The sequence below is a fragment of the Chionomys nivalis genome, chromosome 9, assembly GCF_950005125.1.
Source record: "Chionomys nivalis chromosome 9, mChiNiv1.1, whole genome shotgun sequence".
NCBI classification, from domain to species: Eukaryota; Metazoa; Chordata; class Mammalia; order Rodentia; family Cricetidae; genus Chionomys; species Chionomys nivalis.
In genome coordinates, this window is record NC_080094.1 from 14,432,619 (window position 1) to 14,460,534 (window position 27,916).

General features: G+C 42.7%; 1 protein-coding gene and 1 long non-coding RNA gene across 3 annotated transcripts in view; one reads left to right on the forward strand and one right to left on the reverse strand.

The window, feature by feature from the left end:
• Positions 1-5,458: 5,458 nt before the first annotated feature.
• On the reverse strand, positions 5,459-27,466 carry Ywhab (tyrosine 3-monooxygenase/tryptophan 5-monooxygenase activation protein beta). 2 transcript variants are annotated; one of them, XM_057780670.1, is made up of 6 exons: positions 27,265-27,466; positions 12,509-12,810; positions 10,267-10,390; positions 8,957-9,120; positions 7,979-8,074; positions 5,459-7,337 (listed from the first exon to the last, which is right to left on the reverse strand). In XM_057780670.1, the coding sequence occupies exons 2-6, from the start codon at positions 12,806-12,808 to the stop codon at positions 7,281-7,283; spliced, it is 741 nt and encodes a 246-aa protein (XP_057636653.1). In that variant the 5' UTR covers positions 12,809-12,810; positions 27,265-27,466; the 3' UTR covers positions 5,459-7,280. The 2 variants fall into 2 exon arrangements, with proteins under 2 accessions (XP_057636653.1, XP_057636652.1); XM_057780669.1 differs by lacking the exon at positions 27,265-27,466 and adding an exon at positions 26,904-26,922.
• LOC130881233 (uncharacterized) overlaps positions 25,702-27,916 on the forward strand; it is a 29,707-nt gene continuing 27,492 nt past the window's right edge. Inside the window, exon 1 of the long non-coding RNA XR_009057716.1 lies at positions 25,702-25,781. This is a non-coding gene — a long non-coding RNA (uncharacterized LOC130881233). The remainder of the gene's footprint in view (positions 25,782-27,916) is intronic.

Here is a 27,916-nt window from a genome sequence, read left to right on the forward strand (position 1 = left end):
CTCTATCCTTAGCTGGAGAAGTTGCTTTTAGTGGTACTGAAGTGGAACCAGCGGCAGATTCCAGCTGTGGCGATGCTTTGTCCATGGCTGGCATTAGTTGCTTTCTTTAGTGGTGGACTCTAGATGTCTGTTCCTTTCCATGACTAGAGCCAGGATCCTACTGGGACAGCTTGCTCAGGTCGGCTCTGCCTAGCCCCCATCTGCAGCCCTCTGGAACTTCCTCAGAAGCCTCTAGGTCTTTTTAAAAGAATTCCACATGGGTTGCCCTCTTTTTTTTTTTTTTTCTTTAAAAATCAAGTTCTAAGGATAGGAAGGCAGGACACAGAAATGCCACTTGCAAAGGGCCCAAGTTCAGTTCCCAGCACCCATATCTGTACCTGCAGTTCCAGGGGTACTTATACCTTTTCCTGGCCTCCAGGGTCACTGCATGCTCATGATGGACATATATGCATGCAGGCAAAACAGTCAGTCATACACTTGAAATAAAAGCAAGCAAGTCTTTTTGTTTCAAATCTAGCATCTAGACAGTCTTTTTAAAAAATTTATTTAATTTTATGTGCATTGGCGTGAAGATGTCAGGTCCCAGGGAACTGGAGTTACAGTTGTGGGCTGTCTGTAGCATGTGGGTGCTGGGAATTGAACTTGGGTCCTATGGAAGAGCAGCCAGTACTCCTTAACTGCTGGGCCATTTCTCCAGCCCAAACAAATAAGTCTTTCTTAATGAACAAAAATGAGATAAAAATGCATCAGCAAAAAGGAGCTCCCAAACACTCATATTTGTTTTAGGTTTGTTGTTGTTTGGGTTTTTTGTTTTTCGAGACAGTTTCTCTGTAGCTTTGGAGCCTGTTCCAGAACTTGCTCTATAGACCAGGCTAGCCTGAACTCACAGAGATCCGCCTGCCTCTGCCTCCTGAGTGCTGGGAAAAAGATGTGTGCCACCACCAAGCTATGTTTTACATTCTTAGGCACAGGCTATTAGAGAATTATTTAAAACTATTTTTGTTTTAGCTTTAAGATTATTTTTAAAAATTATGTGTGTGTTTTTATGTAGATATTTGTATATGAGCGCATACACCCATTAAGGTCAGAGCTGTTGGTCCTGAGCAGCTGGAACCACTAAATGTGGATTCTGGGAACCAAACTCATGCCTTCTGTGAGGGCATATACTCTTATCCACTGAGCCATCTTTTCAGCTTCTTTAGTTTTTACTTACTCATTGACGATTTCATACATGTATCCAATGTCTTTTACTCATAATCCTCACTCCCCTCCTGACTTCATGCCTCCCCCCACCTTTCATAACCCACTGAGTTCAATAGTGCTATGAATATATGTATGGGATTGTAGCCATCTATTAGAGCATGGTCAATTTTCCAGGGACCACACCCCTAAGCAAAACTGACTCCTCTCCTAGCAGCATGGTTGTCAATAGCTCCCCAGCAGCAGTAAAGGGGCTCACACCCCTCCCCATTTGTGCTAGAATGCCAACTGGCTTGATCTTGTGCACACCTTGTGCACACCATAGCTGCTTTGAGTTCATTGAGAACAACAATCATGTCCAGAAAATACTACGGAATTCGGCCAATAACCTTGTCAGGGATCATGTGTCTTACCCAACCATAAAATTCTTAAGAATTTCTCAGATGGCTGGGCGGTGGTGACAAATGCCTTTAATCCCAGTACTTGGGAAGCAGAGGCAGGATTTCAGTGAGTTAAAAAAGCAAGTTTCGAAACTCTGTCTCAAAAAGAAAGAAAAAAAAAATCTCAGCTGACCTCACACTGTGTGGATTAACATCCCACTTTCTTCCTTAGGTTTGGTTTGCACATCTTCAAGGTGTTTCTACATCTATCTGTAAAACGCTTCGAGGCTAGCACCATATCATCTATATAATGAAGCCATCTTCCTGGAGTACCATCATGTGACCACAGACTTGTAACCTAAAGCAATGCTGTCCTTGGATGAAGGAAGCATGTTTACACAAGACTATAGCTACTCAAGAGGATGCGGCCCCCTCCTAAGCACACTCAGTTTCTAAGATGCTGAAACACATTTTAAGATTAAAGTGATGGACAGGAGTGCCTATGGGCATGCTCGGCTTGAACTATAAAGTTTTAAGGGAGCATGAACATTTTTTAAAATTTATTTATTTATGGATAGTGTTCTGTCTATATGCTTGCTGGCCAGAAGAGGGCGCCAGATCTCATTACAGATGGCTGTGAGCCACCATGTGGCTGCTGGGAATTGAACTCAGGACCTCTGGAAAAGCAGTCAGTGCTCTTAACCTCTGAGCCATCTCTCTAGCCCAAGCATGAACATTTTGAAGGTACATTAATCCAGGATTTTGTCCCTGAACGTGCTAACAATCCCGTGACAGTGGGGCTCTGGAGGAAACCTTGATAGAGCACCCAAAGGCTGCTCCTACTAAGGGAGAGTTGGTTGGGGATACAGCAGCCAGGGGAATAGGGAAGCAAGTATTGGCAAAGGGAAATCTCACCACTTGCACTGTTTTCTTCAAGAGACCAGCTTTGGGTTCAGCAGTGTGGCCAGGAATGGCATTTCTCTATTTTGCTCTTTGTAATTCAGCCATTACCCATGAGTTGTTTGGCTCTTTTTTTGTAACATCATTTATTGTTAACCTATTCACTCTGTGTGTCTATGCACATACATGCATGTGCACACTGGCATGTATGTCAGGGTCAGGGGACATCTGAAGAGTTGGCTGTCTTCTTCCACCATGTGGGTGGGCCTTGTAGATCAAACTCAGGTTTTCAGGCCAGGAAACAAGAGCCCCCACCATTGAGCCACCTCGATGGACCCATACAGCTGCTGCAGCATAAGGTCTCTTATGTAGTCCTGGCTGTCCTGGAGCTCACTATGGAGACTAAGATGGTTTCCTGACTCCCAAGTGCTTGGACTAAAGGTGCATGGCACCATGACCAGCCTCCATCTGGCTTCTTTACAGGCCACACTGGGCAGCTGAGTGTTTGTTTGCTGCTGATTGGATACTTTATCCTTTAAAAATTCGTCCTGGTTCCTGTAGCTTTGTCACACGCACCCTGGGCAGCCTATTTGGTTATTTATTGCCCACGGAAGGGAGGTCAAACTTTACAGCTCTCATTTCACCCAACCAGACATGTCTGCCTTAAAATTCACACCAAGTAGAAACTTTTCCCAAGTGGTCTGCAGGGACACCTACCTGTACCATTCTCAATCTACTCAGTGCTGCTTAGTTCTTGGCACCTTTGAGGGTTGCCAAGGTACATTTAGTTCCAGTATGTACCATAGCCCGTGTTTTACACACTAATAAGGGGCAGATAAATGTGCAATTCACGAGGCCTCTAGTTCCTTTGTGTGCTCATTTTAATCTTGGCCACTTCTGATCATCTTCCACCACCCCCAACCCTCCCTGCCATCATGTTCACACCTCGGAGTTAGCTGACGCTTGGCTCTGAAGCCTTCCTTTTAGCTGGTTCTCAAACTTCCTAACACTGCAGCCCCTTAATAGAGTTCAAGTTGTGGCTGACCCCCAACCATGAAATTTTCACCGCTACTTCTTAACTGTAATTTTGCTTGTTATGAATCGTAATGTAAATGTTTTCCAGTTGTCTTAGGTGATTCCCTGTGAAAGGGGTGTTCAATTCCCCCAGGGGGTTGTGGCCCCCAGGTTGAGAACTACCGTTTTAAAGGCTCAAAAACACCAAATTTGGTTTCCTGTCACTCCAACTCAATCAATACAAATAGGACCCCATTTGGTTTTAAGCAACTACCAAAGACCTTCCTTGGGTTTCCTTTCCCCAAGTCCTCGAGGTTTTTAGCACTCACTAATCCTATGTGCATGCTATTCTTCACAGACCTGCTGGCCTCTCCTACATTACAAAGGTCATGTCGCCTACTATTATCAGAAAACCTAAAGGCCCAGACCAGTCTTGAGGTCACTGCTAAATTAGCTTTTCACTTTGCTGTCAACAGTCTTATCGAGGTGAATTATGCAGCATGCATTTCCTTCACACCCAGTTCTCAGTACTGCCTGCCCTTTTCTATTGCCTTCTAGTGTCTAATAATCACAACCACCTCAACAAACAACCAAACGTCCCTAACAGTTTATACAAGCTGATAGTTTGATTCCGTTGTCTCAGACTATACTTTTTATCTCAAGGAGGGACAAGTGACAATCTCTATTTCATGGCACCTACAATTAAGAGTTTTCACCCCATCACCCCCCACCCATGTCCCAGTCTCAAAAGACAAATGGTTAAAAAAGTTTTTATTTTAGTCCTTTTTTGTCGTTATTGTTTGTAGTGTGTATATGGGTACATACACGCCAGGGTGTATGTGTGGTCAGAGGACAGCTTCCCTCTTCTCCTTCCGCCATGACAGGTCCCCAGGTCCAGCAGCAGATACATTGTCTGTTTTTCCCATGGAGCCACCTCAGTCCCTCCCAGTCAAGCTGTTCAGAGGCAGAGTATTCTGATTATCATTTTCCTCCACTGAACCATCTCTAAGGTCACCAGCATGTTGAGTCATGGATCTTCCCTTCCTTTGTATTTACCAACTCTTCCCATGGCTTCCCAAGTTTTTGGATTCCAGAAACAGACTCAATTTGCACTTCTTAGCTGTATGACAAGCAATCCCTCTACCTCTCCTTCCCTTTCTCCCATTTACTCACAGAGGCTAACAGTAGGTAACAGCCATTCTTTCCACTCTAACTCCTCCGCTATAAAGCTACCCTGGGCGGACAGTGTGGCCTCAGTTGCATGTCTTGTTGCCTACAACACAGGCCACACAACTGCCTGCTTACATTCCTGATCCACAGCTTTCAGGGACTGTAACATACTTGTCCACCAGCTACTTGGGGAGGGGGGAACATCCCTTACCTGGCAGACCCCGTTACAGATGAAAACTGTCACCTGGGGGTTCCTCTGACACTTGGCTCAGTTGTATGCCTTATCCTAGGAGATATAGACAGATCTATTTACTACAGATAGGGAAGATACTAAGAGACTAAAGAAAGGAAGGATTCCATCCAAGTCAATTGGCAAACTAGTTAAGTTTTATTGGGATACTGACAGGAAGGAGCCTGTGCAGGTTCAAGGGCAGCTGCATCACTGTCAAGTCCCCTGTACCACTTAAAAGCAGCTATGCCACCAGCAGTGCTGCCATCTGTGCTTGTCGCCAGCCAAAGTGCTTACGTAATCTTGTGAAATATGCCCCGTTCCCTCAAAAAAAGAAACAAAGACAAACAACGTGCCCATTCTGGTGCAGGCCTTGCACAGGTAACTGATCACACCTGCTCTGGTTTAAGGTGGCAAGGATCACATCCAACCTAACAGAAACACAGTCTTACTGCTGGCTCTAAAGGGTTAAATAAAAGTATTTTTTTAAAAAAGCCCAAAATAGGTGTGCTCAGAATAGCCCTGAGAGTGACAGATAGTGGTGACACATCAATCCACAGGCAACTAACTGATAAAATGTTTTATTTCACTTTTGAGTTTTTACATTTTCCTGATTACTCCGTGTAAGGTGAAACTAGAATGTTTAAAAGACACACACGAAATCTAGTACATCAGTAACTGGGGTTTTCTTTTTCTTTTTGCTATACTATTTCCACAACCACAGGTGTGCTTGCTAGGCAAATATAACCACCACAGAAGCAAACGTTAGGCAGAATACTGGTAAGGGAAAAAAAAAAAGAAAAAAAAAAGAGCAAAGAGCTACCAGATGCACAGACAGGCTTGGTTCCACACCCACTACTGCATCGTCAAGCGCCAAGATTAACTGCAAATTTTTGTTCAGCTAGAAACAAGGGATTTTTTTGGTGGTTTTTATTTTTTTAATTTTTTATTAGTTTTAAACCAGTGCACGAATTCTTTTCTCATTTCAGCAGATGGACAAACAAACTGACTCTACAGCTACATGGAATGTCAAGGTAGGGGGCGATACTGTGACAACGACGGGCCTGGCTGTTCTTGGTTCTCTCTATTGTAGTGTCCATGCAACTTCCCTGTGTTCTGGGGTCTTGTTTAGACATGTCTGAGAACTGAGCTGGATGAGTACACTGGGAGGATCTGGTGACAGGCACTAACAAGCATTATTAGGGCTGTTGCAATAGGGAGAAGTCATGGATACTTAAAAATACTTTTTCGATTCGAGTCATGGAATGAAGAACAACTGTGCTGAGAACTGGAGAGGACAGGGGGGCCGTGCGGGCAGGCCTTCTTTCCCAGCACCCCAAAGTAAGGCTTGCTCACCACTGTGCTCAGTGCCTCGCCCCTGTCCGGACAGTAACGACAAACAAAGGCTTCCAAAAGAAAGCACACAAGGAAGCAGAAAGCTGTAAATTTAAAGAGGAAAAGAAAGTCAGCGTCAGGACGGAAAGAATGTTAAATCTGAAAGTTCCCGCCCTCCAAGCTAGGAAGAACCCCAAGACTCTGGGTGCTCCTCAGGTGAGAGACCATCTCCACAGAACATTAACCTTAAGGGAATTATCCAGCAAACTCATATGGCCATTCAGAAGATACACGCGCTTTTTTTCTCTCCTTAAGCTAGGGGGTAACAGAAAAAGCACTCTATTTTCACAAGTTGCTAATCAGGAACACACTGCTATAGTAAAGGGGTTTAGTCTCATGTGTATGTGCATGGGACCTTTTTTGTGGTGTCACAGCCCAATTATCAGCCAAAGAACTTCACTTTCAGGTTTTGAGTTTCCTTAGGAGAAGACATTGCAGATATTTGTGGTCATGAACTTTTGAGTGGCAAGAGCCCATACTGATCAAGTGTCGGTAAGCCCTCAACCAGAGGTAGTTACCAAACTCGGCATGTCGATGGTGAGCATCTCACCCTAAGTCGGGCATCATAACAGAATCTCTACAACTTTCTGTACAACTTTACAACAGAATTGTATTTTCAGTAACTATTTGGATATCAGATTAAACTTTCTAAAAAGTTAAACATAATTCAGGTCTATTTTTCCTACCAGTAAGAGCTCTGCTAAGTTACAAAACCCCATAATCACAGTGTTCAGTTTGTAAAAATTAAACACACAATAATCCTTGTCAATGTTGATCAAAGTCAAGATTTCAGAAATGCCGTGGCATTTAAGGGACCAGTTTGAGTTTTAGGTACAAATACCAGCTGTTTATCCCAGGGACCATTTTTGCTAGGCTTAGGCTGTGAGAAATCGAAAGTCAACATTCGATTTTTTTGTTTTTGTTTATCGCACAAAGGGCTATAATGTGGAGGATACAGAGTGACAGCAGACAGATCACAAAGCATGACAATATCAGTTCTCGCCCTCTCCAGCATCTCCCTCATCTCCCTGGTTTTCTGACGTCCATAGCTGCAAGAGAAAAGAAAACAGAAAGCTATAATAAAAGATAATTTAAAATTTTCTTCAAGATGTGGCCCAGTAAGCCGGGCGGTGGTGGCGCACGCCTTTAATCCCAGCACTCGGGAGGCAGAGGCAGGTGGATCTCTGTGAGTTCGAGACCAGCCTGGTCTACAGAGCTAGTTCCAGGACAGGCTCCAAAGTCACAGAGAAACCCTGTCTCAAAAAACCAAAAAAAAAAAAAAAAAAAAAAAAAAAGATGTGGCCCAGTATATTTTACCTCAACCACAACATTTTCCCCCATTTCATTTTACATGTATAGGTGTTTTGCCTGCATGTACGTCTGTGCATCATTTATACACCTACTGCCCTAGGAGGTCAAAAGAGGGCACCGCGCCCCCTAGAATTGGAATACAGATGGTTGTGAGCTGCTATGTGAGTGCTGTGAATCTGGGTCCTCTGGAAGAACAGGTTGAGAACCACAGTCCTATTTCCAGGTCCCTCACTCAACTACTCAGATTCCTCATTACTATAGACGATGACTGCAAAGGCATCAAGTCAGCAGTAAGATATAGGTTAACTTAATAATGTAAACTGTACTCAAATTCCAGGTAACAGTGGATTACTAGGTGAACAGCCTCCAGAGTACTCACAGTGAGATTGTCCCTGAGCAGCTGCATGATCAGGGTGCTGTCTTTGTAAGACTCTTCATTCAGTGTATCCAATTCAGCAATTGCTTCATCAAATGCCTAAAACAAAGAGCTATTAGAAAGATCTGGACAATCTCAGCGTTAGTGCTACCCTTCCTACAGGTAAGAGGATGGGAATCGGCCTGATCTCCTCTCACATCTGCCAGCTGTTTCAAATGTATAACACATCTAAAGCACCAACCAGCAATGATAAACAGTGTTACTGTTAGCACATTTAGTCTATAAGCTCACTCAAGTTTTTAATTGCCAAAGTGGTTTCTATTTTTGTTTAAAATAAAAAGGCCTGAACACAAAGGTCAAAGGGGAGAACAGCAAAGCTCACCTCACTAAGCTTGATTTATCTCAGAGGTTCAAGTTGTAGAAATCACTGCAGGCACCCTTTCCAAATTAAAGTTTCATGCATACGAGAGAAAGCTCCCCCAAAAAGACCGGAAGTAATACAGCACAAACAAAATGGGATCTCAAGTCGGACACTGGTGGCGCACGCCTTTAATCCCAGTACTCGGGAGGCAGAAGCAGGCGGATCTCTGTGAGTTCGAGGCCAGCCTGGTCTACAGAGCAAGTTCCATGACAGGCTCCAAAGCTACAGAGAAACCCTGTCTCAAAAAAACAAAACAAAACAAACACACACACAAACACAAAATGGGATCTCATTTCTTTCATTATGTCTTTCCTATCTTGGCACAAAGATGGCAATGCCTAAAGCTTGTTGAGAACCACCATTTTACCTTGAAGGTTCTACCAAAGACCCCAACAGTAATCAGACAAAGCAAAACAAAAGTTAACATATATTCACATAAAAGCACCAAGTAACAGTTCTATATTTATTTCCTAAAACCTGACTCCCCAGAAAATGTTTAAAAATCCAAGGCAGTGAGGACTGTTCATAAAATAGAAGGAAGTCCTTAGAAATAGCCTCACCGTTTTGGCGAGGCTGCAGGCCTTTTCAGGAGAGTTTAGAATCTCATAGTAAAAGACTGAGAAATTCAGCGCCAGGCCAAGTCGAATCGGATGTGTAGGCTGCATTTCTTTCTTACTAATTTCAAATGCTTCTTGGTAAGCCTGCTGGGAGTTCGACACAGTGGCTAGAAAGAAGATAAAAAGGGTTAGCTTCTGCATCACAGATGGGATCCACTACAAGTTACTTTAATATACAAGTCTAAAGCAAATGAGCTATCAAAATAAAGGCCAATGTTTTCACTATTCAACTTAAATATTTGTTAAATGTTTATGCTAAGCACTATATTAAATACTTTGGAAGAAAACAGACAATTATGATGAAGTCTATTAAAGCAGCCAAGAAATACAGATACAGCCTTCCATAAGACTAATTGTAGAAAATATATTCTAGTGAAAAAAACAATGAGGGTTAAGGTCAGCAAAAAGAAGCTCAAATTCTCAACTTAACTCACCCAGTATGTGGACTAGAGCATGCAAAAAGTCGGTACATGAACCCTGGTTTCTTTTATTGGAAAAATGTGAGACTCACACTCAAATTCAAAGTGCTAAGAGGATAATGCAACCCCAATTACTTGGCACACAGCAGTCAGTAAAGCAGCTAAATCACATCACAGTAAGCCATATTCTGAAAGAAATGCACCCCTGTGGCAGTCTCACACGGTAGGTAGTGTTGTTCATCTGTAGATACCCGAAACTAGAGAGTGCTGAAATCTATCAGAAGTGTTCAAGGTACTCCAGAGATTAACAGAACAGCTCCACAAATACACTGTAACCACTGTAATGTAAGCTTGTACTCTGGAAATCAGTGCATGACTTGAACATAAAGCAGTACCATGCTAGAAGAGTCAATTAAGTAACCAATATGGCAACTAGGTAAAGTAATAGGTGGCTAGTCCATACAGGGTAACTCGGGGCAAAATTTATGGCTCATATATCTTTGGAATTTTCCACTTAGAATTCAGACTACAGTTGTAGTAACTAAAACAAAGACATGGCCAAGGTGAACTACTATATTTTCCAGTTTTTCCTATAAAAAGAGAACCATCAATTCTTAGGTAAGAGGTCATCAAATACATACATACCAAACTTCTAATACCCTTCATATCTGTCTATTATATAAAGAGATTTGCTAACTCCGTGACCCCATGCATGACAAATCTGTGACATCTGAAATTCTCATTATTGTGATCTTAGTAGATATAGTAAAAATGGATTTTATTATGAAATATTAGCCCTCCTACTGACTGCATTTTTTAAAAAACTTTACTTACTTTGCTTATTGTCTCCAGATGCAACCTCAGAGAGATACCTAAAATAGTCTCCTTTCATTTTTAAGTAGAACACCTTGCTTTCTGGCTGTGTAGCATTGGGAATGAGATATTTGTCCAACAGCTCCTAAAAAGTGATTCACATCAAGAATTTTGAATTGCTCCTGAGATGTTAAAATTACATTTGAGATTCAAGATATGCACTACCACTACTGATTTTTCTGAAGGCTAAAAACAAAAAATCCTAAACAAACAAAGAGAAAAACCCAACCAATTTTCATTCAAGCTGCTAAATACTGTTTAGCCAAGTCCTAAGAGCGGACCCCTGCACTTTCGAGTTATAAGCCACTCTGACACTGTAAGAGCTGGTTATAATGCAGCCACTACAGTGGAACGCAATGTAAAAAGGATGGCACAGAACTACACTGCTAACACAAATCTAAATGGAAAGGACCATCAACAAAAGCATCACTTTAATATTAAAATAAGCGTGGGTGCATGCACACAAAACATGGGGAAAGCCTTGGAGGAGCCCATTAATAATGCTTCTCTGTATAACACTAGAAGGATCTTTTACTCTGTAACTCTCTATCGTTTCTTAAAAACAAACAAAACCCCCATTTACACTTGTATTACTTCTGTAATTGTGAGTATGTGTGGGTCTTTCCATTCTGGGAAGCAAAAAGAAAAAAAAAGCAGCAATAGAACAAAACAGCCAAGAACTAAGTTTAAAATTCATCTGACCTGAGAAGAAAACCTTCTGACGCTTACTGTGTTTCCACACGACCCTGGAGAGACTTAGGACCCCAAGCCTCAGAGTCCTTGGCTGTACAGTGGGGAGGGGAAAGGAGACCAGCATGGCCACCTTCTAAGGCAGTTATAAGGACAAGCAAGGTAACGTACATTTAGTGCTTAACACGCTGCTTGGCACGTAGTAAGCACTCAGAGAGTCTAGTTCTATTATTAATAACAAATTCCTTTAAACATTTATGCTTACAACAAAAGTAGTTCTGAAGGAGTCCAAGCTTCGTATACAGAGCAATATTTTCGAAGAGTTGTTTTAGAATGTGGCATCCTGAAAAACTGGTTAAGAGGCAGTAAGTACCATGCTCTTCTTCACATTCTTTCAGAGGCTCTTAAAAGCTGGTCTACATTTCAGGAATTATGGAACTCTCTTGCCTTTGGAATGCATGCCATACTTCATCTGAATACCAGATGTACCTAACATTCAGGAATTAGTGCACCATTAACAAACCCCCAAACAACCAACAGGCAACAAGTTTAACCATGAAACTCTTATGTTATACCAAGAATCTAATAAAAAAGAGAGGCTCAAAGCAAAGCTCAGCTATCGAGGATTTCATGAATCAGTCTCAAGAGTATGCAAGAGGCAGCTTTAAAATATTGTACAGACAGAGGGTGTAACTCCTATGGGTTAGGGGTGAGGAGTGCTGCCTGACAGCTGACAAGCTTTATACTGGTTTTCAAAAGATGTCAAAGGAAGTAATCTGGAGAGACATACCACAGGAAAGAAGGAAATCAGTACGTGTTAACTCCCCTTTCCCTTTAAAGCAGCCTTCAGTTAATTTTTACCTGATTTCACATAGAAAATAAACATTCCCAGTGGGCTCCAGATATGAGGGAAAGAATATAATTATGAGGTATTCTAGGATAGGCAACCAATCTTCCCATCCAACCCCAGATGTATTAAGAAGGCTGTACCACCTACCGTAGTGTATATAACACATAGGAGAAGCCCGACAGCACCTCTGATTTGGCTTTGGACTGTACACTGCAGCAGGCAGATGTGCCTAACCTTCAATATCAAAGTTCTACACTTTGTGAGAGCATGACCAAGGAGAGGCTGAAGGGCCTTTACATTGACATCTCTTCCTTTCTAGACAACTCACTCCCGAGACTACTAAAGCAGCCTACTACTGAGTGCCCCTTTCTGATTACCCTCTCCATCTAAGCTCAATATCTAAAGAAAACCCGAGGAATGTTGATGAAATGCTCCTGTTTGTTGCAGGTCTTTTTCAGAGAAGGAAAACATCTCAGAAAAGATGAACTGATCAAGAAAGAGTGATAAAAATTACATTACATCCTTTAGATAAATTACAAATGGTTTTCAGCTTTGGAGTATAGTGGAACACCTCCACTCTCTCCTAAGCTGTTTTTAGAGTTTGTATCTGGACCACTCGTGGAGCCTAGAGACAGATGTGAAAAGCAGAAGCGCTGCCCTCACCAGTACGTCATTGCAGATGTCCTGCAGCTCAGCCTCTATCTTCTCGCGGTACTCTTTGCCCATCTGCTGCTTCTTCTCATTCCTCTCTGTTTTCTGTTCGATGCTGGAGATGACACGCCAGGAAGAACGACGGGCACCTACCACATTCTTGTAGGCAACAGAGAGTAGATTTCTCTCTTCATTGGAGAGTTCATGTCCCTGTTCTGTTACAGCCTTCATAGCTGCAGCCATATCATCATAGCGCTCAGCTTGCTCAGCAAGTTTGGCTTTCTGTACCAGCTCGCTTTTGTCCATGGTCATTCCTATAACAGCAAGAGCACAGAGAATGCAATGTCAGGTTTCTGACATTCTCAGAAGCACACCCCCCAATGCCATCAAGAATGTGGACATGTACTGAATATCTACAGAGTCAGGACTGGGCCGAGGCCTTTAAATCATTTTGGTCAATTGTTACCATCAATCCTACATGGTAGGAATATTCCCAATAATCCTTCCACCTTCTTAGAAAACACAATTAAAGAAAATGATGTACCCAAAACAGCAAAGCAAGTAGAACACAGTGGCGTCAAGGCTTTCTAGCTGGCCTGTCCAATTCTAGAGCTTGTTCATCCTTCCCAACATACAGAAATTACTTAAAAACTATTTGCTTTTAAACATTTGCTTATGTGTGCATGCACATGGGAGTGCACACATGGGCATGCGTGGGGAAAGGAGGACAACTGTCAGAGCTGGTTCTCTCCCTCCACCATGTGGGTTTCAGGGTCTGAACTTGGGTCATCAAGTTTGGCAGCAATCTCCTTTTCCTGCCAAAGCCATCTTGACAGTCCCCTTGCCCCCTGAAACAATTGTTTTTAAGTTATGCTACATACAGGTTCTTTAACTTTTTAAAAAGTGACCTTAATTTGGGGTTGGAGAGATGGCTTAGAGGTTAAGAGTACTCACTTCCACCTGCTATTCCAAAGAACCTGTATTTAATTCCCAACATCTACATGGCAGTTCAAAACTGCCTGTGTCTCCAGTTCCATGGGATTGGCCACCCCACTTCTGGTCTCGGAAAGCATTAGGCATGCATGTGCTCTACAGGCATACATATAGACAGCACCCATACACATAAAATTTTATTCTTAAAAAGCAGCCTTAGCTCAACACCCAGTAATACAGAAGCGTCTTCTCACCGTCCACTTCCCAGCATCCCACAGCAGCTAAGAGTCAAACAGCAAGTACTTCTACCGATGAGATGTCAGCAGAAATGAGAATTCTCCAGGCCCAAACTGTGAACACACTAAGTACAGGTCCTAGCCCCTCTTCAGTTACAGCAGTCCTAAAGTCCATGGATGGTCCTCAAAGGGTGATCTTCTACTAGCCCAAGTTCCCGAGTGACTCTGCTACACTGCACATGCAGTACATAAAAGAACTTTCGGGAGGAAAGATGGCTCGTCAGTTAAGAGCACTTGCTGCTCTTCTAGATGACTTGGGTTTAATTCCCAGCACACACACAGTAGCTCACAACCATCTACAACTCTAATTCCAAGGGATACAATGCCCTCTGTGGGCAACAGGCACACATAAGTTGGGCACAGATATACATGCAGGTATACATACACACCTATATACATAAAAATAAATAAATCTGAACTCAAATGGATCCATTCTTGGTTTGGGACTATTTCAAGATTCTTTGACATTGTCACAGAGTTCTTTGAGATTAAAAACCATCATGTTACCTTAGACTAAATGTATGTCTTTAAAAAGAAAACTGATACTCATTTATCAGTTTCTAAAACTTTCAATTATACATACAAAGAAACAGGAAAACACATTAAAATAAAGGTCCCGATGCCTGTTGCTTATGTAACTCTAGACTTATATAACATGGATTTTGGAGCAGCTAGGCCAATTTCAACAGGAAATGGGTTACACAACATCTAGTAGTTTGGAGGAAAGCACAGACAAGGAAAAATGAAACAGTTCCTCTTTCTCCATCGATAGTGACATCCACCATTACCTCTAGCTAGTTCACATCTCTGATATCAGGCCCATCCTCTGAAATTCCCAGTAAAGACACTTCCTGATTAAAAGTTTCCACGGTCCCTTGCCACGGGCAGTAGTAGAACAGTGAAAAGAGCAGCAACTGACAGCAAGCCCCTCTTTTCATAACATGTCCTCCATCAAAACAGCTATCTTCATGTCTGCTTTTCTGTCTTCTCACTAGGCCAAGGCTCTCCTTCACATGGCCCCTACATTGCCCTTCCCAAGATGCTCCAATAGTCACCGGCCACTAGAAAATGTAATTTAGTGCCGCCCTTTGAAACCATGATATTTTGAATATTAAAAAATGTTAGTTTCACTTGTCTTTTGGTACCTATCTTTTTAAAGCTGGTTGGGCTTGAACTCAGGACTTCAAGTCTCTTCCACCCCAGCAATGTCCCCTTTAGTTAGTTCATCACTTGAGTCTAAACCTTTCAAAGTCCTTCAGAACATGGCCTGTGAGGTTTTCTGATCCACTGATCTTCAACAGGTATCTTGTCTCAGGTACACATTCCCAAATACCCTGTAAGCACCTTGCTCAAGCATGCAGGTCTCTTCGTCTAGACTGCTCTGCTGGATACTTTGCTTCCCGCCTATACAAACTCTATCCACCTGTCTAGGGCTACATAGTCCATGCTGGTCTACGATACAGGACTCTCAATACACATGGAACCTGCTACACAGGTTCTTTATGTTGGTCTATGGTAGACTACTTGATTTCCCCACACATTATTCTCAAAGGAAGGATTCACATGTAATGCCTCGACTGCTCAAGTAAGCATCTGTTAAGTTTTTGAACACACATGACTGGGAGAACAAAGAACACACAGAAAGAAAACAGGCACCATATGTCAAAGCTCATTCTGTTATCACACAGAAAAGGATCCTGTTAAACTCAAGCCTTACAGTATACAAAGCAGACAATGGAATCTCCCTTGGCAGAGCTGCTGTGAACACCAGGAACAGGGCATTAAAGAACAACAGATATGAGATCTTTCTTAGAAATACATGCTGCACAAACAAATCTGAAGATCCTTAGTTCTTCCCAAGTGTCCATATATAATTTTTTTAACCCAAAGTGTAAACTTTTTAAAACTTTTTAAAAAATACATAATTTCAAAAAATGTTAAGGGTGTTAGCTCAGTGAAGGAATACCTGCTTTGTGCATACTAGGCCTTGGGTTCAATCCCCAGTATCAAAACAATAAACAAAAAAACCAGGAAGGAGGAAGTAAGTCTGGGTTGAACTTTGCACAGAAAGTAGTTATATGTTAACGTGAGACTCATTCTCTCAGTGAGTTCAAAATGGACATACATGTTAACAGTGATGTTTTAGCGATTGCCAATCAGACTTTTCTGGAATTAGTAGGCAATGGCAGCTTATCAGAAGGGCATGCATTTCTTCTCAGACTTTCAATGAGGGTCACAGCCTTTATTTGCTTTCTACCAGAGGGCATTCTAGACTGGCAGTGAGCCAGTAGGAAGGCACCGACATGCATGAGAACAAAAGTTCTCAGAACACCCACATGGTAACGATGGGTGTCAATCTGTCTGTTCTAGGCCACTGGAATCATCAAGATACAAGACTGGCAGGCATTTGCTAATAAATGTAACAAAATGCTTAGTGACATATTGGAAACAATTCAAATATCCAACAGTAGAGAGATGCTTAATAAAGAAGAGTCAACAGTACAGACTGCATGAGCCTCACAAGAAAGCTGTACAGAAAGATAAATTTAAGATGTACAGGGCTGTGCATGAAGGGGCACAAAGTACTTTCCTAAAATGTTCCTAAAGAGCATACACACATGATTAGAAAAGTCAACACAAAATGGCTAAGGGTAGTCGGGCAATGGTAGTACATACTTGGAAGGCAGAGTCAGGGAGATCTCTGTGAGTTTGAGGCCAGCCTGGATGCAAGTTCTAAGACAGTCAGAGCTGTTACCCTGACAAACCCTGTCTCAAAACACCAAAAGAAAAAAAGGAGGGGAGGGTGGCGCTAAGGGTAGTAATTTCAGTGTTATCTCTAGGTGGCAAATTTTTATAATCCTTATTTTTAAAATTGACTTTTCTTTCTTTTGGAGACAGGGTCTGAAACTCACAATGTGTCTCAGCCTCCCAAGTGCTCACATTACAGATGTGTGCCAACACACCTGACTATCTCCTACTTTTAAAATCATTTTATCCCATGTCTCAGTCACAACACAGACAGACCAGACGAGGCCCAGGACCTGGAACTCTAAAACCCTGTCCATTCCTAAGAACACAGCCTGTGATAGGCACTAGAGGAACAGCCTATTTTGTCTTATAATAATAAAAAGTGTTAAAAAAAAAAAAAGCTACTGGGAGTGGTGGTTGTAAAGCAGATGTTTAGCACACTTCTTACTCTTTCAGAGGACTTAGCTTGGGTTACCCTATCCAGTGGCTCACAACTGCCTTGAACTCCTGCTCCAGGGGATTAGACACTGTCTTCTAACCTCTGTGGGCAAACCCCCAACTCCATAATTTTATGAAGAAGAAACAGTACTGGGGAATCCACCAGAGACTTGGCACACTGGCCAAGTCATTACTTGCAACCCTTGTTGGTGTTTTCAGACAGGTTCTCACCAAGTAACCCCAGGGTAGCCTGGAATTCTACATCCTCCTGCCCATCTTCCCAGTGCTGAGATCACAAGAACATTTCAAAATGCAATACTAAAGTGACTACAAAAGAAGTGCTGACTCAGCTAACCAATGCTCTAAGACTACATGTGAGCCAATCTCATTCCTCTGGCTAATGCTTTTTCTAAGGGACATTTTCTAGTTAGAGGTCAGTCAAAATTTAGAGAAGTCATTTCAGAATGGTCAAGCAAACAGACGATCACTACACTCATCTATATATTCTTTAAAAAAGTTACTACAAAGAAAGAAAAGTTGAATATGGGAACCAGCTTTTAGAAGCATTAACAATATTTTCAAAAAAGAGAACACTTTCAATTGTAAAAGAGTAAGTCTGACAAATGGTGCTGGCATAACTGGATATCAAAATGTAGAAGAATGAAAACAGAACCATATCTATCACCATGCACAAAACTCAAGTCCAAGAATCAATGACCTCGACATAAAGCCAGCCACACTGAACCTTACAGAAGAGAAAGTGGGAAGTACACTTGAACGCATTGGCACAGGGAACCACTCCCTAAATATAACCCCAGCAGCACAGACACTGAGAGAAACAATTAATAAATGGAACCTCTTGAAACTGAAAAGCTCTGTAAAGCAAAGGACATGGTCAACAAGACAAACGACAGCCTACAGAATGGGAAAAGATCTTCACTAACCCCACATCAGACAGAAGTCTGGTCTCCAAAATATGCAAAGAACTCAAGAAATTGGACACCAAAAGATCAGATAATCCAATACAAAAAAAAAAAAAAAAAAAAGGAGTACAGACCTAAACAGAGAACTCTCAACAGAGGAATCTGAAATGGCTAAAAGACACTTAAGGAAATGTTCAACATCCTTGATCATCAGAGAAATGCAAATCAAAACAACTCTGAGATTCCATCTTACACCTGTAAGAATGGCCAAGATCAAAAACACTGATGACAACTTATGCTCGAGAGGTTGTGGGGAAAAGGGAACACTTCTGCATTGCTTGAGGGAATGCAAGCTGGTACAGCCCCTTTGGATGACAGTGTTGTGATTTCTCAGAAAATTAGGAACAATCTTCCTCAAGACCCAATAATACCACTTTTGGGTATATATCCAAAGGATGCTCAATCGTGCTACAAGGACATGTGCTCAATCATGTTCACAGCAGCTTTGTTTGTCATAGCCAGAACCTGGAAACCACCTAAATGCCCCTCAACCGAAGAATGGATAAGGAAAATGTGGTACTACTACACAATGGAGTACTACACAGCAGAAAAAAATAATGACATCTTGAATTTTGCAGGAAAATGGATGGAGCTAGAAAACATTATTTTGAGTGAGGTAACCCAGACACAAAAAGACAATTATCACATGTACTCATAGATGGTTTTTAAACATAAAGCAAAGAAAACCAGCCTACAAACCACAATCCCAGAGAACTCAGACAACAATGAGGACATTAAGAGAGACTTACATAGATCTAATCTACATGGGAAGTAGAAAGTATAAAAAGACAAGATCTCCTGAGTAAATTGGGAGCATGGGGACCTTGGGGGAGTGTTGAAGGGGGGGGGGAGATTCAGGGAGAGGAGCAGAGAAAAATGTAGAGCTCAATAAATATCAATTAAAAAAAAGAGTAAGTTTGAGTGTAATAACTTCTTAAAAATTTAAAATGTGAGCCAGGTGGTGGTGAAACACCTTTAATTCAGCACTTGGGAGGTAGAGGCAGGTAGACAGATCTCTGCAAGTTCGAGGCCAGCTTCATCTATAGAGTGAGTTCCAGGCTATCCAGAACTGTTTCACAGAGAAACTCTGTGTCAAAAATACAAAACAGCCGGGCGGTGGTGGCGCACGCCTTTAATCCCAGCACTCGGGAGGCAGAGGCAGGCGGATCTCTGTGAGTTCGAGACCAGCCTGGTCTACAAGAGCTAGTTCCAGGACAGGCTCCAAAACCACAGAGAAACCCTGTCTCGAAAAAGCAAAAAACAAAAACAAAAACAAAAAAAACCCAAATATTTTAAAATGTGGATCCATTATCTACCACATGTCAAGAATCACCTGACTTTATAGAAAACATGGTTCTCTTTTCAGGAAAGCCCTACATAGAACCAATAGGAAACTATATAAAGCAATGAAGTGATTTCCTCACACTCTAATACCTGTTTCTGCAGTGTTAAAAGTAAACATTAAGAGCAGACAAAGAGGATAATACACACCAGATGCTTAGACAGTGCTCAGAGGGAAGGTTCACAGACAAGCAATTCTGTCTCTTAAGGCAAACAAAATGCTACAGTTCAGAGTTGGATCACCTGCACAAGTAACCAGTATGTCCAAGAATTCTTCGGAAAATTCACTCAGGATTTGAAAAGAACCCCCAGCAGAGTGCCCCATACTCAAGCTAAACTATGACAAAAACACAAGGCAGCACATCCGAATCTCCTTGGAAAGTCAACCAACTACACTCAGAGAGAAGAGGTTAAAGGGATGTGAATTCTGGAACTGGAGTGAAGGCTGAGAAGCTACAGCACATACTGCTCTTACAAGGCATCAGTCTGACTTCCAGAATTCATTTCTGGAGCTCACTCACAGCTGCCTGCCTGTCACTCCAACTCCAGGGACCGATGCCTCTGACGTCCTTGGGGGTGGGACGCCATGTGTATCACAAGAACACACACACACACACGACAGACAGACAGACAGACAGACAGACAGACAGACAGATAATCTTTTAAAAAAGATGGGTGCCCTAGCTCCTTTTATGAGATGGTGGGGAATAAGGAACTCCGGGCTGAGTGTGACTGGGTGGGGCTGCACCAACTGCAGCAGCCCCAGCACCATAAAGCAGAGCACAGCTGAAGAAAAGCGAGCATGCCAAGCTACCTACCCTGGGAGGGAGGGAGAAGTCGGGGTCAGCTGGTGGGTAGTGTTATCCTGAAACAAATGAAGCACTCCTGGCTCTCAAAGGAAACTACTCATGAACACACCTCCTCCAAAATGTCTCTGCCATTCCACGCACAAAATGTAGTCTTGTAAAACTTTAATTTCATTCAAACATGTACAGAGTATTTGCTGGAAACAGAAACAGCATATCTAAAACACAAGAGTTCTATGTTCAGCAAACACTGACTGTGAAGAAAAAAACAAAATCCCTTCCTCCTTCCACAGCAGTTGTGGAGTTTCGTTGTTGTTTGTTTTGAGATGGTCTCAGGTAGCCCAGGCTGATCCCAAACTCCCTATGAAACTGTGATACGACCTTGAACTGAATTCCTGTACTCCTGCCTCCTATGCCCTTAGTGTTGGGATTACAAGCATGCCCAGGCCCCATCTTTCACATCGGTTTTCAAGTATCTTTACTAATTATGCCCAACGAACCAATACTTAACTTAAAAACCACCAGTGTTGAAACACTGTCTTGAAAAACAAGCAAAAGACACACCCACACCAAACTCAACCAAGAAACCCCACCAGTGTTAAGTGGTGTGTCCCAACGTGAATAAATAACATGCACAACAATAAACTCATCTGCTGCTATAAGTGATCAATCCAAAGACATATGCTAATTCTGATTGATAAAGGTACCCTATGAACAGACTTCAAAGGCTACCCCACCATTATAATGAAGCCACTCAATACGATTCACCAGTCTATCTTTCCAGACACCCTGCACATCCAGATTAACTCTGCTGTCTATCTTTCCAGACACCCTGCACGTCCATATTAACTCTGCTGCTTTACAGAAGCCGAGGCATCCATCTACTAGGCATATTTACATGAAATGAATTTTACTCTGCTGTGAAGAAAATAACAAAAGTCACAGGAAAATGGATGAAACTGCAAACTACCGCACTAAGTGAGGTAACCCAGGCCCAGACCCCAGCTCTGGTCTTGGATTTGTGTGTTTAATGTTATCTGTAGGAATCAGTGGTAATAAACAGTATTTCCCATTGCTAAATAATTTTAAAGGTATAAATCATCTATAGCCATACAAACAAACCCAGTCATTTAAAAGGAATATTTAGTTCACGATTACCTTGTTAGGAGTCTGCAAGCACTCAAGTCAATGGCAATGACAACATATTCCACACAGAAGTTAATGGTCAATGAGTAAGGGACACTCAATATGCACCTCATTTCTCTTAATAAAGAGAACAACTCTTTAAGGATTTAAAAAGGCTAGCATGTGTTAATTACTTATGCTTATTTCTAGAATATGACTCTCAGAGTTTATTGTAAACACCTTTATTGGCACCTACAGTGGTCTGTAAGCTTAAGTTAGGAATCCAGATTATTAATTATCCCATGTCCACCACACTGAATCTCAAGCCATTCGATCATTGATGAATTTTAAAAAAGTGAACAAGCTGTTATTTTCTATGTGGACAGAAGCAGGCAGGTCACATTTGACCTATAAAATACAGACTGCATATACAGTCTACTTTATACTACTGTTTTTGGTTGGCTGGGAACTCACTATTCAGCCTAGCCTGGCCTCAAACTCTTGGCAATTCGCTGCTTCAACCTCTTGAATGCTGGGGTTATGAGGTGTGAACCACCATATCCAGCTGGACTTTTCAAAGTACTACCTCACCTCATTCAAGACATAGCACTAAGGGGGAGGGAAATGGGAAACGGGGAGCAGTTGGAAATTTTAATTAAAAAAGAATAAAAAAAAAAGGAAAAAAAAGACATAGCACTAGTCTTTTTGATTATTAATTTTTCAGCTACCAAGCATACTTAAGAGATTCAAACTGGGGACTGGAGACATGGCTCAGTGGTTAACAACACTGACTGTTCTTCCAGAGGACATGGGTTCAATTCCCAGCACCCACATGGAAGCTCCCAACTGTCTGTAGTTCCAGTTCCAGTGGATATGATACCTTTACACAGACATACAGGCAAAACACCAATGCACATAAAATAAAAATAAATAATTAAAAGAGAGATTCAAACTGGATTCCAACAAGTCCCTAAAATATTTTCAAGCAATATCCATACATAAGTATACAAACCCCAGAACAGCTAAAAGGCTAAGTAACAACACTATCATTTATGGTCTGCTGAATGGATAAAGCACTTAGGAATTTGTATCAATTCATACAATACTAGATACCTGTGAGATAGGTGGCGCCATCTCCTCTTACACATGTAAAGAATAACTTACTCAGGGTCACACAGCTAGCTATCCAGGGCAGAGCTGGGAATCTAGCTCAATATGTATGTGTGGAAATCACAGGTCAATTTTTGAGTGTCACTCTGCAGGAGCTATCCTTGGGGGGTTGATGTTTTGTATTTGAGACAGATCTCTCTCAGACCAGCCACAGAGTCCCAGGCACTCTCGTTTCCACATTCCCAGAATTGGGATTATAGATGCACAGCACATGTTTTCCTGTGGGTGCTGAGGACCAAACACAGATCCTTATGCTTGCATAGTAAACATTTACCAACAAAGCTGTCTCCTGAGTCCACATATTAATTTAAAAAGTTGTTGACATTTCTTTTTTTTAAAGATTTATTTATTCAGTATCCTGCTTGTAGGCCAGAAGAGGGCACCAGATCTCATTATAGGTGGTTGTGAGCTACCATGTGGTTGCTGGGAATTGAACTCAGGACCTCTGGAAGAGCAGTCAGTGCTCTTAACCGCTGAGCCATCTCTTCGGTTCCCTTGACATTTCTTTTGTGTGCATATGGAAGTCAGAAGACAATTGAGGGAGATGATTCTCTCCTTCACTATGTGGGTACCAGGATCAAACCTCAATCTCAGGTTTGGTGGCAAACACCTTTAACAGCTAAGCCATTTCACCAGCCCCTCAACTTTAATTCTGAAGTTAAATGCTTCTTTCTAAGATAAGGTATGATTCCCAACACTTAGATGTATAACTGTGAATTGTGATGAAGAAATAATTTATTACAGTCGTTATACTCACACGAGCTCTAGTGTTAAGGCTCTCCTCATGAAGGCAAACAGTAACTAATTCATTTGGCTTTTCATCTGTTTGTCATGGCCATTCAGAAATAACTCTTCTAGTTGAGTCTTTAAGGAAAACAATGAAATAAACAACCACAATAGAAAAACTTACATAATCAAGAACTGGCCAGAACTTGAAGGGGAAAAAATTTACCTACAATCTCCCAGAATAGCTTGCTTTTGTGAGGCCGTCACTCACTTTCATCTCATTACAAGTATCAGAAACATCTAACTGTCCTCCAGAAAGCAGCCTTGTAAGCTGCTTTTAGCAGACATATCACAGAACAGAAAAGTACTTTAAATCCGTATCTCTTCAACGTTCTCCTTAGGAAAATCCCCTCTGAGTCTACCTCCAACTGTTTCTCATTATGAAACACAGGTCCACTAGAATCCTTTTCATGTAGTGAAGACAGATCTAAAGTTAAAAGAGTCATTATGTAACTATATTCTCCTGGCCTCTAGTGTGAACTCTCATGTCCTTAGGTGAATGGATAAAGCAGGGATCCCCTTATTTATTTATTTATTTATTTATTTATTGAGTCAGAGTCTTGCTGTGCAGCACTAGATATCCTGAAACTCACTATGTAGATCACACTGTCCTCAAACTCATAAAGATCAGCCTGTCCCTGCCTCCCAAGTGCTGAGATTAAAGGCAAAGTCATGCTGGGGCAACCAAGGATCTTTTAAACTTCAGTTTACAAAGAAGTTAGTTTCTAAGGTTCCTTGCTGACAAAGCTTTTGCCTGATGCCACTGAAAGAGCAGGGAGCACAGTTTTTACAGATGCAGTAAGTTAGTAGCTTCTCCCTACTTACAGGAAGAGACAGACTCTTTTTCTTCTCCCAGACAAAATAAGAACCTAAATTACTACAAAGTGGTATAAGTAACACTAAATGATGGCTATAGCTAAAATCTAAAAGTAAACCAGACCCTAGGGTGATTTTCTGCAGAGTACCTGATGGATTTCCTCCCTAGTAGAAAGCAAGTACCCAAACACTGGACTCTTCAGCAGCTTTCACCAGCAATATTGCCCTACACCAGAACAGCATTGCATACGCCTTTAAGAACAGATGAAATTACAGCTTCAACACGTTAACAGGATGCAGGTACAAAAAAGTAAGGTGGTCATGGAATACATATGTTGTTCAAATCATTACCCAGAGTCAAACGACCTAGGCATAATTCTTGATTTTAGCGGTTAATTCTGTGCTACATGTATGTGTCTCCTTGAAAACAAATTTTAATTTCTCCACTTCAGTTTCCTCATCTATACAATGAGGCTAACAGTACTTACCTTTCATTGGCTGAAGACTAAATAATGCTTAAAGTGCTTTACAACGAAGCCTGGCACATACAAAGTGCTACAAGTGGAGATAGTGTGATCACAGACCATTTAACCTGATGATCCTTAGAGGCTATCGACTAAGTCACAATGGGTAGATTCTGTACTTGTCTATAGGCACATATGCAATACCTAATCTAAATGTAGACTCACGTACAGTCAAAAATCTGATAATAACTCTAAAAGATAAAGGCTGATCAATGGCCACTATGTTACATAGTGTTGCAAGTTCAGCTGTGTTGTGCACTGTACCCTGACTACACTAACATGTACCCTGTGTGCTGTGTTTCTCAATGGGCTAAAAGAAAAGACTTTATTTTTCACCACAAAGAAATCATGTCTGGCAGGACGATTGTGGCGTACACCTTTAATAGCAGCACTCGGGAGGCAGAGGCAGGTGGATCTGAGTGAGTTCAAGGCCAGCCTAGTCTACGGAGTGAGTTTCAGGACAGTCAGGGCTGTTAGAGGAACCCTGCCTTGAAGAATTAAAAACAAAAATCATGTCTGAGGAGATAGGCTATTTAAACATGACACAATATATACATATATTTAAACATCACAGTAATCATAGTATATATCCATTCATGTTCAATTTATTTTTATTAATTTTACTTGTATTAAGAAATAAGCATCCCAGAAACTTATTTGAATTCAGTCTGCCACCACACATCCAAATGTTGTATTACCAGTGCAGTACAGAGGTGCACACCTGTAAACCCAGCTCCTAAGGCAGAGAGAAGACTGAAGCAGTGAGCTTGAGACTAGATTGGGCTACGTAACGCAGAGGTGGGGAAGAGGGAACACTTTACAGCACAGATGAGAAAAACTGGATTTGCTATATGTAAAGTTATATAATGTATCATTTTTAATAGCAAGTGGACAAAACAAGATTGTGTCTTATCAGAAAGGGAGAAAGAAGTGAACTCAACCATTAAAATGCAACAAAACCAAAGGCTTATATTTAACAACTTAAGAGTTTACAAAGGGTCTCAGACAACTGTGGAGATAGGGAAGCTAAAAACCAGAGATGATCACTGCTAGGAAACAGTACAGGGAAAGAACCGAATCAAATTTACCTAATATCAACTTCAGCTCTCTGTTTTTGGATCCACAGCCAAGTGGGAAAAAAATGCACTTTTTGCAGCAGCCCAAATCTCTGGAGACTCTGCCTAGGGAACAAGCATCATGGGAATGTGCTCGGCCTGGTTTCACACAGGCTGCCTCCCTGATCCATACAGCTCTAAGTCTAAAATGGCTTCAACACAGCACAAGCACTGCATGATGGGAAACGCACAGAAGATAACAGGGTAAGAGCCATACTCCTGGGGCTGACAGTCCATAAATACTTGCCACAGATGAGAGAGGATATTCAATCTGAAAGTAGGTGCGTGGTTTAGGCCAATCACCTCATTTCTCATAAAGACTTCATTTGTAAGATGGTTTCTCATCTTGTTTGAAGGCAAAAGTAGGAAAAATAATTTAGCAATTGGTACTGGATTTTCAATCTTCCATTTCTAAGGCCATGCTTAAAATTCTAACTTGGGTGGGGAAGAAAAAATAACCAATATTCTCCAGCTATATGCTACTAAAAACATTGATTCTTTAAAAAAAAAATTAAGAAATGAGGCTAGCTGGGTGGAGGCAGTCAAAAAGAAATCCACCAAGAGTCAAATATTTGTATAATTTCTCAGCAGCTAAATGTAAAACGCCGAGTAACCACGTGTTCAGTCCTATACCCTGTATGTGTGTGGTTTCACAGAAACACCTGAGATACAGCGAGAAATATAATTTTCATATTCTCCTAAGGGTTGCACCTTTCTGCATTGGCCCGTGATATCACAGACTCATAGCATCTTGCAGATTCCACCTCCCTCACCAGACATGTAAAATCTGGGGTCGAATGCTATCTGGTCTTACCAGAGAGAATGTACTGAAGGCAAGGACAAGACGTATTTTTACAGAAAGGTTGGCAAATGCTCATAAATGCTGCCACCTTTGGAATCCTCCCTGCACGCAAGTTCTCCATTTGCAATAGACCCAGATGCGCTCATCTTGGAAAGAGAAGGGTCCACATCCTGCCCACTCCTTCCCCACCAACAGACAAATTTCAAATAGTAAAAGACAAAACCAACAAACAAAAATGTATGGAGGAATTCGGGGCGCAGACACACGAGATTATGGCCGTAAAATGACGAAAAATAGCATGAGAAGCCTCAATTCTCAGCCTGACCTTCTTCCCCCGCCCCACTGGGAATCCAGTTTGAGTCAGTAAAACGATTCAGACAATTCCATTTCTAGATTCAAACCTCAACCCTGCTGTCAGAGAATCTCGAGTCCAGCAGGGTTTCCCACACCAGCGATGATGAAACAGCTTTACTGCAAAGTGGGAGAGGGATTCGCCCCAGCTGTCGCCAAGGTTAAACCCTTACTCATCCAGGGGAGCGCAGCAGGGGCGTCGCGGCTTGGGGGAACTCGCTCGCCTTCGGCTACACTGCAGTTTTTGAAAGCCACAAAGGAGCGAGGTTGACAGGCCCAGAGGGATGGCTCCGGGCCCGAGGGGAGCAGGCAGGGGCGGCGCCGAGCAGAGGAGCTGCCGAGGGGAGTCCGCAGCCCAGTCGTGCCCAGCCGTGCCCGGCCGCACCCCGTATGGCCCTCCGAGAGAGAAGCCCGGGCTTCCCGCGGAGGCGCAGGCCCGGCCGGAAGCGGGGAGGGGCGGTGGCGAGACGGGCCGCGGCCGCCGCCCGAGAAGGGGCTTCGCGTTGGGGCCCCTGGGAGCCGCGCCGCACTCACCGTGGAGGACTGTAGGGAGAAAAGGCGCTTCCGGGAAGCTCGGAGGGCGGCGACTACGTCTTTCCCAGGCCCACTCCTCAGGCAGTGGTGGCGGCAGCGGCGGTGGCGGCGACCGTAGCTGCAGTGGCGGCGGCAGCGGCTACCCGGCTCCGGAATCGGCGGCGGCGGTGGCGGCAGCTGCACTTCCGCTCCGGCCACCACTTCCGCTCTAGCCCAAGTCCCGCCCCACCCTGAGTCGGCTCTTCATTGGGTAAACGAGGCACGGGGTTGCCCCGTCCTCCCGAGAAGGGCGGTGATAGCCGGGAGGAGGGGAAGTCACGGAGGGCCTAGAGGGAGCGGTCGTGGGAGGGCGCAGGGCCTGGGTGGGAGCGAGGAGGGGGCGGACGCAGGGAAAGGAAGTGGGGTGGGGGAGCAGGAAGAGGAGGAAGAAGAGAGGGCGGAGCTGAGGTGACCGCCCCAGGGCTGGGATGTGTGAGAACAGGGCGAGCTCCAGGACGGAGGGTTCAGAAGCTTGGAGCATTTTTGGTCCAGGTTCGGGGTCATATGTTTCCACCCCACCCTGAAAATAATCCTCACGGGATCGGAGTCGCTAGCAGTTCTATTAGCTGTGCGCTTAGGGATTGCTTGTAACCGAAGGAGAACAGAAATGGCT

What these genes read in the sequence shown, in the direction of transcription:
- Ywhab (XM_057780669.1), bottom strand. An exon ending in ACATCTGCAATGACGTACTG is followed by an intron (nt 10,391 to 12,508) that starts GTGAGGGCAGCG and finishes ATCACTTTTTAG; the next exon opens with GAGCTGTTGGACAAATATCT. An exon ending in ATCTGGAGACAATAAGCAAA is followed by an intron (nt 9,121 to 10,266) that starts GTAAGTAAAGTT and finishes TCTTCTTTCTAG; the next exon opens with CCACTGTGTCGAACTCCCAG.